General features: G+C 38.5%; 2 protein-coding genes across 6 annotated transcripts in view; both read right to left on the bottom strand.

Annotated features, from left to right (window-relative positions):
- The window catches only part of SLC25A31 (solute carrier family 25 member 31), a 24,600-nt gene extending 20,831 nt beyond the window's left edge, over nt 1-3,769 (bottom strand). For both annotated transcript variants that reach the window (XM_059395502.1, XM_059395503.1), the window contains exon 1: nt 3,296-3,769. In XM_059395502.1, the coding sequence (XP_059251485.1) occupies nt 3,296-3,539 (244 nt within the window). In that variant the 5' untranslated portion in view covers nt 3,540-3,769. The remainder of the gene's footprint in view (nt 1-3,295) is intronic.
- A 2,696-nt stretch (nt 3,770-6,465) lies between these two features.
- The window catches only part of INTU (inturned planar cell polarity protein), a 90,841-nt gene continuing 80,816 nt past the window's right edge, over nt 6,466-16,490 (bottom strand). For 3 of the 4 annotated variants that reach the window (XM_059378175.1, XM_059378182.1, XM_059378203.1), the window contains exons 15-16: nt 12,711-12,868; nt 6,466-9,759 (exon numbers count right to left, since the gene is read on the bottom strand). In XM_059378175.1, the coding sequence (XP_059234158.1) occupies nt 9,648-9,759; nt 12,711-12,868 (270 nt within the window). In that variant the 3' untranslated portion in view covers nt 6,466-9,647. The remainder of the gene's footprint in view (nt 9,760-12,710; nt 12,869-16,490) is intronic. The other variant, XM_059378193.1, reaches the window with a different exon arrangement.

The raw sequence follows: 16,490 nt of genomic DNA, 5'->3' as shown, positions 1-16,490 counted from the left end.
TGGCTCAGTGGGTTAGCCGCTGCCTTCAGCTCAGGTCATGATCTCAGGGTCCTGGGATCGAGTCCCACATCGGGCTCTCTGCTTGGCGGGGAGCCTGCTTCCCTTCCTCTCTCTCTGCCTGCCTCTCTGTCTACTTGTGATCTATCTCTGTCAAATAAATAAATAAATCTTTAAAAAAAAATTAAAAAAGTTAAAAAAAAAAAAAGAATACCATCAGCCAAGTTAAATCCAGAAGCTTTTATAAGCCAAAGAAATCTTATAAGAAGTATGAAAAGTACCCAAAGAGATGTTTAATGCAAAGTTCAAAGCTTTAAAATGAAGAGATCTGTCTTTGGGGTACAAACAAAGCAGAGATAAGATAAGAAGACAGTTTGAGAGCAACTACTTGTGCCTTATGAGTTCATTCCCTCAGGTTCATTTCATGTTGTCTGAAGAAAATTTATCAGTAAAATTAGAGCAAACATGAAACACAAAAGAAACTTCAGAACCTTTGAGATGAGGATGTGTCTTGATTTTCAAAAAAGCGACAGAAAGTAAATTCCAGAAAATAACAGTTTCAGAACTTGATTGCCTAGTAAAGTTCCAGTGATTTACCACAGTGATTCTCAAACTTACCAGACTCAAGTTCTCTATATAGAATACATATTTTACAATACTCCCTTTACTATCTAGCACAGAATTCAAAGACTGTGACCTCTTCAACAATTTTTTACAAATCCATATAATGCCCTCTCTACTACATAGGAAGAAGAAATAGACATTTTAAATAAAATAGGTATTTTAATTAGTAAATTGGTGAAGTATGACCACACCATAGACAAAACAGGCAAATGTTTGCTTCTACTTAATAATGAATGTTATACTTAAGATACATTTACATTTCTTTTAGAGTGCTTAATAAATATATTTGTGTATATAAATGTGCAACCATCATGAATTCAAGAGTAAAGTGGTAACCAAATGTGAAAGAAGAATTGGTGAGTTTTCCCAATACTGAACAATTCTCAATATAATTTTTTTATTGGGTGGGGGGAGGAGGGCAGAGGAGGGCAGAGGAAGTGGGAGAGAGAGAATCTTAAGCAGGCTCCATGCCCACCTGGTACAGAGCCCCACACAGAGCCTGAAATCACGACCGGAGTCAAAATGAAGAGTCAGACACTTCACCAACTGAGCCACCCAGGTGCCCCTTAGTACACTTCTTAATAAAACAAAGTACAATATTCCCTCTACTCACATGGCAACTGCATTTCTGGAATCAGTGAACATGGAAACAATGTTCCAGATAGTTTGTGTTTATAAGCAAATCAGAGTTAGGTTCTAGGCTTAGAAAATCATAAACAGGTTTTACTGCTACAAGAATGTCCAGTGGAGAACTGAGTCATTCAGGTTGTAGAATAAATGTTTGTTGTGTAAGATGGCCATGTACAGCAGCAGGATGTTTATCACCCCTGGCTTTTGCCTTTTACATCATTGGAATTAGGGATTACAACCTTCTATCTTTGTGCTAAACAAAAAATTCCCTACAAGATTGTAACATATACCCCTAGATGGCAATATTATCCCTGTTGTGAATTCTAATCTCTTAGCACAAAGCCTGGTCTAGAAGAAAAGAAAACATCTTAAAGTTCTGGCTATAATCATCTCACTGGAAGGTAAAGAAAACAGGGACTGGAATACTATTCAAAATGATCTCAATTTACAAGAGCCATATTGAATATGTATAGGTTTAAATATAATTTAAAACACTCAAAATATAAAATAAGTTAGTGCTGATCAGCACAATCTGAGCAGGATATTTAACTTTACCTTACTAAATATTTAAACCAGATTAGCTAATAATAGAGTCCCTTACTTCTCTGAAGAGGTCTTAGAATGTCAGCCAAGAAGAGATAGGTTCCCATTTTTCCTTTAAAAACCCTGAGGGAAATGGGAAGCTTACTCTGATAAACGGGAGTGGAGAAATGTGAAGCACAATGAAAGATCTGAGCTCAGCTCCCCGGATGGGCATGCTCAATTTATGGCTTAGATGATGCCTTAAAAGTCACGCTCAGGGGCACCTGGATGGCTAAGTCCATTAAGTGTCTGCCTCTGGCTCAAGTCATGATATCCAGGGTCCTGGAATAGGGTCCTACATCCAGCTCCTTGCTCAGCAGGAAGCCTGCTTCTCCCTCCACCTGTCATTCCCCCTGCTTGTGCTCTTGCTCTCAAATAAATAAAATCTTAAAAAAAAATTTACACTCCACCCTAAATACTACACTCAACAGCTCAAGAGGAGTTGTAAGTACATCCCTACGGAAAGAATGCTTTTCTCATGGAAGAGCAACCATTGATTTAGGAGTGGAAGAAAAGGATGGCACTGGAGTTGAAACCACTTCACTTCTCATTCAGAATACACAATAAATAGACCTATTTCCTTTTTAAAGTTTATATAGAGTTTTCAACTGAATACAACTACATGGGTCAATTATAGAAAATTGTTGGTAAATTCATCCTCTTACCTACTTAGCTAACTTAGGAGCCATTCTGTAACAGGAGGGGTATTTAATGGCTAACAAAGCACTTTCATTATTTTTTCCTTGACATCATTTCAATAATACTGGAAAAACTCTCCACAATGAAAACATACGAAAATTTTAATTAATGCGGGGCTGATGCAAAATACTACTGTCTTTAAAATTTTGATATTTTGTTCACTTTGGATTTTTCGCATTTTGATTTATACCATTTGTCTTTTTGAGTTTCGGGGGGGGGGGGGTCCTCCACAAATTTGTGCAGGGGTGAATGCCCCTCTTTAGTTTCCGCCCTGGTCTTCAGTAGTTCTCAAGAATAAACAGAACCTCTTTCACTGAGTAGGAACTAGAGTACTGGGAGGCTCCGAGGCTTCCGTATTTGGGGTACTTCTCTTAAAAGTACTATTTCAACAAAAACTTAAGCACCTTAAAGCACCTGTTAACAGAAAGCAAATTAACCTAATGGCATCTCCCTCGATCCTGGGAGGTCAACCACTTTCCTTCCGAGGCAGGCACAACTGCACCAAGGTGTCAATCCTGATGTTGAGGAGAAACAAGAGAATCTGGGGCCCGCTCCTACTCAGGACTGACCACGTGGCAGGCCTCGGCTCGGGGAAGTGTAGCCTCCTAAGACCGGTGAAGACACTGACTTCTCAACGGAGAAGAAAGAAACTCCTCACAGACCGATGCGGCTGCGGTGCAGTCCATCCCCTCTCGCTCCATCCCCTCTTCTGGGACGTCGACCTAGAACGGGTAAGGCTGGCACCATCGCCGCCGGTACGCACCTTGCTCTCGGGGAATCCGCACCAGGCAGTCCACCATGCCTTTGTACTGCGTCTCGGCACTGATCTGCTTGGAAGACGCCTGCACCTGCAGCAGCAGCTTCACCCGCTCGATGGGGGCCACCGCGGTCTTGGACACAGCCGCTGCGACCCCGCCTGCCAGCAGGTCCTTCCCGAAGGACGCGGGGTCAAAGAGCCGCTTTTCCGACTTCTTCTCTTGCTTCGTCTTCGGAGGTTCACGCTGCATGGTGGGGTGATGGAGGCTAAAAACGGGCAGCAGCTGTGGCAAAACAAGCCTGAGAAGGACGACGAAAAGCAAGCAGAAAACCGCCTCGGCGTCCTCCTGGCGGGAAAACAGCGCTCAGGATGCCGGGATATCAGCGTGCAGGGCCCGGGTTCCCGGAGCTGCGCAGGCGCCTCCAACCGCCTCCCGCCTCTGGCACCAGCCACGTGACTCCCGACACGTGGCTCCTCCGCGCCGATTTCTGCCGTGATAAACAGCGATGTGGGCTTTCCCTGCTGCCCGCAGGGTCGACAGGCAGGCGGGCGGTGGGGACTGAATCGCAGAGGTGCAGGAAGGAGCCTCGAGAGCTAGTCCAGTAAACAGGATATTTAGGAGCCAAAACTGTAATAGAGTAGTTAACCAACCACGTGGGTTAGCCAAGTTTAGCTTTAGTTCCTAGGGTTATCCTTCCATTTTCTCATACAAATCCATTCGATTTCTGCTCCTTTAATTAGGCAGGGATTGTTTATCCAGTCATGTTTACAGTCTGCCTTTGCTCATAGCACCCCAGTAGCTTAATTTAACATGTTGCTCTTTCTTCTGTATTTTATTCAAATTGTTTTATCTGGAACGGAGGTTTTCAAGACTAACCAAAGGGGACAGGGATATGCTGTTTTAACTAGTGCTTGGGCTTACGGATTCTAATGTGCAAGGCTGAGAACCAATGACCTGTTGTAGAACAGTGCTTCACAACCTTTTTATTTTAAGACCCCTTTTCACTCTTAAAAAACTAGGGTCACAAGGAAGCTGTTTCTGTTTTAAAAGTATTGATACTGTTGAGAAACTGAAACGGAAACTTTTTAAAATATCAGTTTACTTGAAATAACCCATAATATAAATAGCATTTTAAAAAGTAACCATCTTTCAAAACAAAAAAATGAGAATAGCCTTTTTGTGTGTGTGTTTTTGAAAATCTATTTAATATCTAACTTAATAGAAGACAGCTGGATTTACATGACTGCTTTTGTCCCCACTATACTGCAATACCACACATCATGTAGCTGCTGGAAAACTCTACTGTGCGGTGAAAGAATGAGAGTGAAATAGGCAATTAGTATCTCAGTATTATTAAGAAAAGTTTTTATCCCATGGTGTTTCAGAAGAGGTCTTGGTGACATCTGTACTTGATATCTATACCCATACCAGTTTGAGAACTAATCTGGAAGCTTATCAGATTCAGGTCTGATTCTGGGCAAACAAAACAAACAAAACAAACCACAGTAGATGTGATGTATATCTAGCCTGCATCTAATGTCTTGCTCTATTTTCAACTTGCTTTTTTTCAGTTTGTACATCCTGGAGATCCTTCAGTGGTAGCATATAATATATTCCTGATTTCTTTTTATATCTTGCTTGATGGTTTCTAATAGAGATTCTATTTTATCCTCTCTTACTCTTTAGGATCTGCACTCTTGAAACACATCTACAAACTGTATGTTGAGTTATTTTTTGGAACTTAGGGTTCTAGTTTTTTCTTTATTAATCTTAAGTGTGTTTTTACACTTTTTTTTTTAAGAGGTTTTATGTATTTGACAGAGCGATCACAAGTAGGCAGAAGAGATAGGCAGAGGGGAAGGAGGAAGCAGGCTCCCTGCTGAGCAGAGAGCCGGACTTGGGGCTCCATCCCAGGACCCCGAGATCATGACCCAAGCCGAAGGCAGAGGCTTAACCCACCAAGTGACCCAGGTGCCCCCATTTTTACACTTTTGATACAACTTGTCACAAGTACAAAACCACACATTAAGGCCAGGATTCCAGAGTGGGAAATTCTGTTTATATTTTGATTACCTCATATAAAACGAGTTAGCAAGTCCTACATGTTTAGTGCTATCTTCCTGTCCATAGCAGCTTATTTGACTCTTAGCGGGGTTTTCAGCCAAATCTCTCTCCATTTTACATGCTGCTGACAGGTTAATCTTTCTGAAGCAATTGCATTAATCATTATTCCTAGGCTTAAAAGATTTAAAGTCTTTTCATTGTACGGACTTCAAAATCCTTTGTGAAATACATTGCAAATTCAAAAAGTGATGTTTTCTTCTGCAAGAAATATGAATAATGAAAGGTTTCAGTCTCCTCTAAGGGAATTTGAAGTATTAACAAACATACAGGGAGAAATTTAAGGGGGCAGAAGGAATACTTGAGTCACACTCCAGGCAAGACTCTTTTTAAGGGGCCAAGAGAGGTCAAAGGAACATCTCTGGTCACAGGGATCATATGCATCTCAGACAGAACAAGCAAGTGTTCTGTTGCTCTCCAGGGAGATGTTTTTGACTCTTATCATTGACAGTGTTTATAGCATATTGCTTTATGATATTCTCAAGCTTATTTCTGACATCTATTCTTCCATAGAAGACAGCAAATGTGAAAAAAGTGAAAGTACTTAAAAATGTAGATTTTCTTTTTTAGGCTTAAAAGCTATGGACCAGCTCTTTTTGATACATGGAGCTAAAATTATTTAACTAGCTGTATTTGCATTTTATTTACTGATTTAGGAAACAAAAATAAATTCTGGTGATTTATATGTTGATATTAAAATAGAGAGTCTCAGAACCTTTGAGTTGTTCATTCTGGTTTCCTTAGAAATCAGCATGGTTAGTTTTCTCTCTCTGTTCAGGTCTAGGGTCATCTTAGCAACTTGCTCCCTGGCCACCCTATTTCTCACACTTCATATCCTATTTTCTTCCTTCACTTTTTTTCTTTAGCTTTTATCAATATATTTTACTTTTTTGTCTTATTTGTGGCCTGCCTTTCCCATGGGAACATCAGGTCCACGAAGGCCAGAATTTTTAGCTGTTTTGTTCACTGCTTTATCCGGGCATCCAGAACAGAGCTTGGCACAGGGTAGAAAGTCAATTATTTGTTGGATGAATGCATGAAAAGACAACACAACTGCAAGTAAACCTCCAAACCATCTTTATTAAAGACTATCAATATAAAAATAGCTTCAATTATATAGAATATAGAAATACAACTCTATAAAATTAAATTATTTTCACATAGTTTAGTGTATAAAGTTTTAGTAACATTTAATAATGTATTTTAAAATATCCAAAGTATACATCCTTTCTCAAAAGTGTTTAGTGTTGAATATTTTTCTCAGCTTCTTTCCAACATTTTGTACAGTAGCAAGTATGATTTAGCTGATACCTTGGTTTTTAACCAATGGATATATAATAATAATAAATGGTAGTAGTAGGTGGTAGTAGGAGTAAATAACACTTTCATAGCACATGATATGTGCACAATTTAGAGGGAACTTATACAGAAAACAAATAATTATTCACAATATTATTGTGAAGAATGTTCAAAGCAGACAAACCTAGTAAATTGGTTTTATGACTTTTCTCATTTGTGTCAGAAATATAAAAATCAGGCACTGCAAATTTACTATCTTGCCAGTATGCATCACCATCAACAGTTCCTTGGCACAAATAAGAAACTCTCCCTTGCTAAGTACAGTTCTCTAACCTGACAAAAAAACAAACAAACAAACAAACAAACTAAAGAACACTAAAGAAAGGAGAGGGAGGGAGGAAGGGTGGAAGGTGCAGAATCTAAAATGTAATTTTGGGGGGGGGCGGCTAAAAGATGTATGATGGTGATAAAACAGTATTTGGTATTTCAAAAAATGATAGTTCTATAATCTTTTGCATTTATAGTCTGGTAAAAGGGAACATTTACAGAATGCTAATAAAATTCAACTTAATATTTCTATATAAGCTAAAGCACACCTCTGGGGTATTTACACTGTCATGTTGTCCCCTTTTATTTAATAAAGTGGCAGATAGGCACTCATTGGCTAAAAATTAAATTGATCTTTCAGAGGTGAATCTGAACATATTTGGAAAAATGGGCAGCTAGGTTTAACTACAATGCTTACTTCAATATCCATTTAGAGATAACCACAATGTTTGGTTTTATTTCTTAAAAATTCAATGTCTCAAAAAAATGCAACATCTCTGCAACATGGACATTAAAGTATGTATCTACGGTATAGCAAATGATTTTCTATTATTAAGACAAGTAGTCTATTTTGTCTTTTTATTTTTGTTATTGAGTGGTGGTCTCAAGATGTTTTGACACCAGGAAAGTGGTTCAAAAGACCAAAATTTCATTAACTGAAACAAAAAAAGTCCCTTGTAATAAAAACCCCAGTTTTCGTTCAGTCTGTTTGAAAATCTGAGGTAACTAACAGTTACATTTATTAATAAATCTTCATACTGAAAATAGCTAATGGTGTTTCGGGGGACATGTTAAGAAATTTAAGACATTTAATAAATACTTTTAAACAAAGTGCCTTATTGCCCATATATGTAGCAAGCAGAGCTAAGGCAGTGTTGAGAGTCTATCTACCATTCTGACCAATATTGTGATCTTAAACTGAGGATATTTCAAGCTGTTTTGTACATTTGAAGAACCGAAGTTTGTTTCTCTGATTTAAATGCTAGAGTTAAGGCCCACAAATCACTAACAGGACAAATACAGTGGTTTGCATTTTAAATACCTGGGTGAAAATCTCTTAAGATGATTATACAGAGGTAACAGTGTTTCTTCGAAGACCAAATGCTTCAAAGGGTGCAATCACTGCGTTTTACAGTTAGTTCTAACCCCGAGGGCTCATGTTCCGGGTGTCTGAGGAGGCAGTAGAGACTAACTTTAGATGTGTTGGCATAATTCCCCTTCTAAAGCTTAAGTCCTGAAAAAGAAAAAAACCCAGTATTGTAGTCTTGGGGGCATCTGAGACTTCAGGACGATCCACGAGGTAAATGTTAATTTAAAATACAGGGGTGCCTGGATGGCTCAGTGGGTTAAGCCTCTGCCCTCGGCTCGGGTCATGATCTCAGCGTCCTGGGATCAAGGCCCGAATTGGGCTCTCTGCTCAGCGGGGAGCCTGCTTCCCCCTCTATCTCTGCCTGCTGCTCTGCCTACTTGTGACCTCTCTCTCTGTGTCAAATAAGTAAATAAAATTTTAAAAAATACAGTATTTGTTATGTTTTTCCTTCTTTCTCAATCCACCAAATGCTCATAGCCAAAGAAAATTCTTATCCTATTAGTTTTGATTCTCTACTAAGGGTCAAGTAAACTATTGTTCATTAACCTAATTTCCTTTGGGAAAACCCACTACATAACAAACCATATTTATAAGGCAAAAATTAGTATTTAACAGAAGTCACCATAGGATTTCTTTCACCCAACTTTTTCAGTGTTTTTAACATGATCAGGTTTTTAAAAAAGATTTACATATAGCTGTCCTGAAATTCAAGAACTATATAAAATGTGTGTGCATACCTGAATATATCTCAATAAAAAGAAAAAATAATAAAATTTTATGTACAAATAGTTTGAAAACTATATCCTAGCCAAAATAGAGCTGACCTGAAAGAGTACACAAAATCAAATAAATAGAAAAATAAGTTTAATTTTCAGTCCTCAGTTCTTTTACCCCATGGTGAGGTATCTATTAAAACAGTTGAACTAAAGCAAAGTATTTGATGTAATAAGGAATCAGTACTTGGACATGACAAATTTAGGTACTGAGCAGTAGAGCAAGAAGAAAAAAAAACTGCACATTTTACTTAAGAGGGACTTCAGAGTTCTCAATACAGTCATCTCATTTGTAATGAAAATTCTGAACTCAGAGAGGTACAAAAACTTGCTCACGGTCCCAGCACTAATTAGTTAGAGGACGTGGTCACATCCTCCCGATTTTGTGATTCTTATACCAGATATCATTATTAGTCTTGAAAATAATATGCAACTTATGAATTGCATATTCTTTCAAGATAAATATGTCCTCTATTAATTTTATATAAAACACTTCACATTATTTCAAACTGGTCAATAAATTAACATTATATACCAAAATGGAAATAACAATCTCTTCAAGTCTCACAATATGACATAAGATTAGTGCATCAAATCCAAGAGCATATCATCTCAATATTTAACAATATTATCTTCAAAACTGAACAGTTAAGAGAGGCTAACTCATATCTTCTTGTATATGTGTGTCAGCAATTCTAACACCGTTCAATGTTCCGTGCACAGTTGCCATGCATCAAGAAAACACAGCTACAAGGTTAATCCAAAGAACAATTTAAAAGCCATTTCTATGGCAATTTCTGTGACTGAATCATGAAAACAGACATAAAGTTCTTGAAGTTTGGGATGAAGAAAGAGTCTCCTGTAGAGGAAAAGAACACGCTCATTTCAGAAATTCAAAAAACAAATATCAAAGGGGAAAAACTCCAACCTTTCAATTTATTTTATTTTATTTTACTTTCTGACAGAATTCATAGTGAAATAAAAGCCACTAATCTAAATCTATAGTAAGGGGAAATACAGTTAGATTTATTTTTAAATAAATAATGCCTTAGGTCAATTGTTTTTATTTTTCCAGAGTAAAATAGCCTATTTTATCAATATACATATTACCATATACCTTAGTTTTAAAATATTAAATTTAGTCATTATTATTAAAATAAAGCCAAATGTGGTACCATCATTAAGTACAATAGCTATTAAACATGGTCATTTACTTTCTAAATGTTAATTATTATTAAAACATTATATGAGGGCCCAGTCAGTTAAGTGTCTGCCTTTGGCTCACAGGCCACACTCCCAGGGTCCTGGGATCGAGTCCTTCACTGAGCTCCCTGCTGAGCCGGGCGCCTGCTTCTCCCACTCCTCCTCGCTTTGTGCTCTCTGTCACTACCTCTCTCTCAAACAAATAAATAAAATCTTAAAACAAAACAACAACAACAAAACATTTTGTGATTGTTCTTTTTGTAGATAATATAACTGGAAATACCACTAAGACTTTATTTAATTTTTTTAAAGAGTTAAAATTTTTATATATTTAGTCAGTAATAGTATAGATAAATCAGACAGTTTAAATCAGGTATATTTTGTCTGACTTCCTTAAATTCCTGTATTCTATATAGATCTGCATTATAATTCAATACCTCTTGATTCTTCCTAGTCCAATTGTGAATGTAGTTAAGGCTCTGCTATACACCTGTATGTATGCCAAACTGTTTTTATCTCTATTTTCTCTCTGTCCACACCAGGGACACTTTGCTGCTCCCAGCTCAATCTTCCAATAGCACAGCTCTGATCACACTACACAGACTTGAACTTATGCTGATGTTCCTTCCAAGCTTGGTTGGGTACACATCACAATCACAAAGAGCTTACCACTACCTTAGATTCTGTTGGCAGGTCTAGGGTGGGCCAAAGGCATCTCTTGATTTTAATAAGTGACTCTGATGATTCTAAATCTCATGGACCAACACACAGGATTACTGCTTTGGATAATGTTTGTTATATAGTTCAGTACTGCATGGTAGGTATCTAGTAACACTGGTCTCACCTAACTCTCTGTCCTTTCCTCCACCAATTCTTTAACCCAATTCAAAGAACCTTCAGTGCCTTAACATCTCCCTCAAAATTAAATTCCTTAGTAAGGAATTGAAGGCTCTCTACAGTGGCCCTAACTTAGCTTTCCTACCTGATCTTCCATTTTATCTTTGCCTCTGGTCACTCCCTTACCATCCTGGCAAATCAGTCTACTTAACTGCCCTGCCTTATGATTTCCCTTGTTTCAGTCTTTGTTCATCCCCTCCTTTTCCTAGAATGTTCTATCCAAATCTAATTCATTTTCAAACCAGATCAAATGGAATCTATAAGCCTTCCTACATAATTCCAATGTAGATTTTTATCCCTTCCTCAGAACTCCCATAGCATTTGGTTGTATCAACTCATTTATTCAATCTATCTAAAAAAACTCTATCCAGAAATACATACATGTCTGAGCATATTTCATATTTTTTCTGGTGGGTATAAGACCATGAATGCAATCACTATGACTTTATGTTTGCCTTATGTATGCCTCCCACCACCATATTTTGCCAAGCACAACTCCATTTATTAAATTGTGATGTATTTATCAAGTGACTATGTGCCAGGTGCTGTTGCAGTTACCAGTGGTGGACAAGACAGATCCAATTCCTGACCTCATAAAGCCTAACTTCCTAGTGAAGGGGAGAAAGACCATAAACAAACAAGAAAATAATAATAGTAGCCACTTTAATGCAGGAAAGAGATCCTGGATTCTCTTTTTGAGGCTAGCACTGATCTGAATATCAAGGAACCAGACACCCAAAGTTAAGAAGCTGAACATTTCACACAGGGACTGTAGGAATAAGATTCAATGGATGCCAGTGTGGCTGTGCACAGTGGATGGAGACGGAAATGACAAAAGGCGGAAAAGAGGTGGGCAAGGGCTACGGTCAGGCAGCCTCTTGTAGTTGGTGGACTGGGGTGGGGGGAAGGAGAGGAAGAGGTAAAGCAAGGAGACAGGGAAGAAAAGAGGGAAGGAGGGACAGAAGGAAAGCAATAGCATTAAAATTGTGGAGTCATTATCTTTTAGTGTATTACTACGATAATTTTATAAGGTTACTGGATCAGCCTTTTATTTTAATAGAAAAAAGCCTTGGCAGTCCGAGAAAGACAAATACCACACAACTTTACTCACATGTACACATTAAGAAGCAAAACAAAGAAAAAGACAAACCCAAAGCCAGGTTCTTAAATACAGAGAACAAACTGGTGGTTACTAGAGGGAAGGTGGGTGGTGGGAATAGGTGAAATATGTGGTGGGGTTAAGGAATGCACTTAAGGAGTAATCTATAGAATTGCAGAATCATTATATTGTACAACTGAGGCTGTACAATATAATAATAGAACACCGTATGTGAATTATTCTTGAATCTAAAAATAAATTTTAAAAATGAAAAAGTAAGAAGAGAAAGACTTGAGAGGAATTTAAAGGAGATACTTAGTAAATAAAATAAAAATTCTAAAATGTATTAAAATATTATAGTTGTTAGAGGGGCACCTGGCTGGCTCAGTTAGAAGAGCATGAAACTTGATCTTGGAGTCATTCATGAGTTCCACACTGTGTGTAGAGATTACATACATACACACATACATACATACTTGCCTAAAAATATATATTACAGTTAGATTAATAATTCCATGCCTACATTTTAAAATGCTTTTCTCTTTTACCATTTTTCTTTCAATTTTTTAACATTTTACTTCCCTTTCAAATCCTTTTCTTCCCCCACTTACCCTACTACCCAGTAGGCCATAACTGGTGGTGCTTTTCTCTGATCCGTCCACTTTTCAGGTGAGCACTCAAACAACACACCATGTTCTTTCACAGGGTTAAGAGAAGATACAGAATTTGTAGAACTTGAATGATCTCCACGATTTAGTGCCTTCTTTTTCTGTAAATTAATATGTATTATTAATATTAACTGGTATTACTAATGTTACTTTAAAATGTTTTCCCATACAGATTTGAATTGGCAACTTAAGTGCCTGGAATGACATTGTTCTGGTCTGTGGGAAAATTTCTATTCTTCCTCATACTTAGTTTAAATACCGTTTCCTAAAAGAGATTTCATGGATACAGTGTCCTTAAAGTCTCCCAGAAAACATTTGTTTGTAGCCCTGTATTATTAGTATTTGCATTAATTACACTAGTAGTTTGTAGGTCTGTCTTCCCCAGTAGATTATATGCTTTTTCCAGGCCAGAGACCAAATGGTGTTCATCTTTGTGTGTTTTGAAGCAGCAGAGGCTAGTACATAAGGAGATGCTTAATAAATAGATTAAAAGTGAGTAGATTACTAAATTCATAGATGATTCTGTAATAAAATGAAAACACTTATACTTAAAACAGTATGTCTCTTCCTTTCATGCATCCCCTGTAAGTTACCCATTGATTAAATTATTAGCAAAACAATGAGTCATTTGGATTAAAAAGACTTTTTATAAGGCTAAAACTTAGTGGAGTGACTCTGGATTCTTTTCTTTCTCTCAAAACCCTTATCTAATCCGACAACAAATCATTTTTGCTCACCCTCCAGAATCTAGAAACCACTATCATTCTTTGCTTTGAGAAGTTCCATAGCCTCCTGACTGGTCTCTGCTTCCACCCTCTACCCTACAGAGCTTGTTCCTCATACAGTAGTAGCCTGAGTGATCCTTTCCAAAATGTAGGATCCTGTCCTTCCTCTACCCAGAACTGTCCCAAGAGCTTCCCATCTCCTTCAGAACAAACCCCAAAGCTCTTCAATCTATCAGGCCATGCGCGATCTGGCCCTGCTAACCTTTGCCATGTCAACTCCTAGCACTCTCCTCCCCTCCAGCTCCAGCATTCTCAGTCACTCCTACTTCTGCAGCTTTGCACTCTGTTTTCCCTGTCTGGAAGCCCTGCCTTCAGCCAGCTACTTAACGTGCTTCCTTCTTCACTTCATCAGGTCCTTGTTCAAATATTATCCTATCTTACTATTCCTCTTGAAACTTACCTACCTGACATATTGTAACTACTTGCTAGTTCATAATTCTTCCCCTTCAGAATATAGACTTTGATAAAGTAGGCAGTTAGTCAGATGTGGGCTGGAGGAAAAGGTGGTGATAAACAGGGGACACTTTAGAAGCCTGAGGACAGGGACACCTGGGTGGCTCAGTCGGTTAAGCGTCTGCCTTTGGCTCAGGTCATGATTCCAGGGTTCTGGGATAAAGTCCTACACTGGGCTCCTTGCTCAGTAGGGAGTCTGCTTCTCTTTCCCTTTCTGCCTCTCCCCCTGCTTGTGCGCTCTCTCTCTGACAAATAAATAAAATCTTTAATTTAAAAAAAAAAAGGAACCTGAGGACACAACATCCTGACTTTTCGGCTTTTAACATCCTGGCCTAAATTAAGGCTTCCAATAGCCCTGGGTTGACAGACCAAGAGTCATGTGTGGAGAACCACTGCCCCAGGGTAATAAATAGCTTCATTATGGTATATTTAGATTGTTCTTTCAATGCCTCTCCATGGAAGAAGATGACCATGATCTTAAGAGCCTGCTTAAGATTCTCTCTCTCCCTCTCCTGGTACCCCATCCCCAGTTTGTGTGCTCTCTCTCAAGAAAGAAAGAAAGAAAATTTTAAAAAATCTTTATTAGTTGACCATGATAGTTCTGGCAAGAACCCTGCAGGGCCAGTAGTTGGGAGTAGGACCTATGCCCAACCACAGGAGTCCCTTAGATGACTGGAAACCACTTCAGTGGAAGACTGCCCTAGCTACGACCCATAAACTATGGAAACATAAAAAGAAAAGATACTCCTAACCCTGGTCCAGTTGCCATCTCTGGGCCTGCCTGCTCTCTCACCTTGAGAGTGTACTGTCCTCAATAAACTGCTTTATGTCTGCTATCTTCCTTCTGGCCATTTTTATTCAAGCATGGATCCTCACGTAAATCTTTCATGGGGGAATCCAAGAACCCAGACCTCCATTCACACACTGGTAATAGCTTCATGAGGAAAGGGACTTTGTTCACTGCTATATCCCCAGCATCAGAGTAGTGTCGGGTGCATAGTGGATACCTCAATAGTTCAGTATTATGGGAAAGACTAATTTGCATTACTATTACTGAATAATTACACTACTCTTACTGAATTATTAATGAAAGATTCCTTTAGAGACTCTATCAGTTATATTAAAAGGAAAGGAGGAGCATAAGACCACAAAGCACATAGATATGGTTGGATATAACATTTTGCTGAATACCAATTTCTGAGAGAAATCCTGTAAGGGGCACCTGGGTGGCTCATTTGGTTAAGCATCTGACTCTTGATTTCAGTTCAGGTCATGATCTCAGTGTCGTGAGACTGAGCTCTGTTTTGTGGGCACAGTGCAGAGCCTGCTTAAGATTCTCTCTCTCCCTCTCCTGGTACTCCACCCCCAGTTTGTGTGCTCTCTCTCAAGAAAGAAAGAAAGAAATTTTTTAAAAATCCTACAAAGCACAGAATTTTATTGCTGAATGAATTCTTTTTTTTTTTTTTTTAAAGATTTTATTTATTTATCAGAGAGAGAGAGGGGAGAGAGCGAGCACAGGCAGACAGAATGGCAGGCAGAGGCAGAAGGAGAAGCAGGCTCCCTGCTGAGCAAGGAGCCCGATGTGGGACTCGATCCCAGGACGCTGGGATCATGACCTGAGCCGAAGGCAGCTGCTTAACCAACTGAGCCACCCAGGCATCCCTGCTGAATGAATTCTAATAAGACATAATTCAGGCCACTTACTTTATAGCTGAGGAAATAGGAAGAATCCAGGCTCAGTATAAAATTCCTCATTCCCAGCCCAATATTCTTCTACGTTTAAACCCAAGTTCTTCACAATTTTAACATTTTTTTTTCTTTTGAGAGAGAGAGAGAGAGAGACAGAGTGAGAGCAAAAGGAGGGGGAGCAGCAGAGGGAGAGAGAAAAGCAGACTTCCTGCTGGGCAGGGAGCCCAATGTGGGGCTCGATCCCAGGACCCCGAGGTCATGACCTCAGCTGAAGGCAGATGCTTAACTGAGCCAGCCACCCAAGTCCCCCCAATTTTAGCATTCTTCTTTTTTAATTTTTTTTTTCAATTTTAGCATTCCTAATACACATATTGCTATATACGTTTCAATCATCTTCAGAAGGGTGTTTTGTTTTTTGGTTTTGGCTCTGCGATGTTTGACCACTGACCAATAAACTTCTGTATGTTTATCCCTTTCAAGAAATCAACACATACTTTTCCTTGCCATTAAGATAATCTAGTTGATTTTTTAATTACATATAACATTATTACTTATGCAGAGGTAAAATATTAAATGAAACTTCATCCTGGATTAAAAAGCAAGCAAGAAATAAATCAAGTGGCTAAAAGATTTGCAACAGTATTGTGTCTATCACTGTACCTTACCCTATTATGTTACAAAACACCTTATACTACTGACAGAATACTTAAAGAATTATCAGACTTAACAACTGGTAGATACTACTGTCCAAGCCACGGCTGACTCGCAGATAATAAATATAGAGGCCAATTTAAAT

Source organism: Mustela nigripes, chromosome 1 (genome assembly GCF_022355385.1).
Source record: "Mustela nigripes isolate SB6536 chromosome 1, MUSNIG.SB6536, whole genome shotgun sequence".
Taxonomy (NCBI): Eukaryota; Metazoa; Chordata; class Mammalia; order Carnivora; family Mustelidae; genus Mustela; species Mustela nigripes.
The sequence above is the reverse complement of the archived record's forward strand: the minus strand, read 5'-3'. Positions and strand labels throughout refer to the sequence as shown.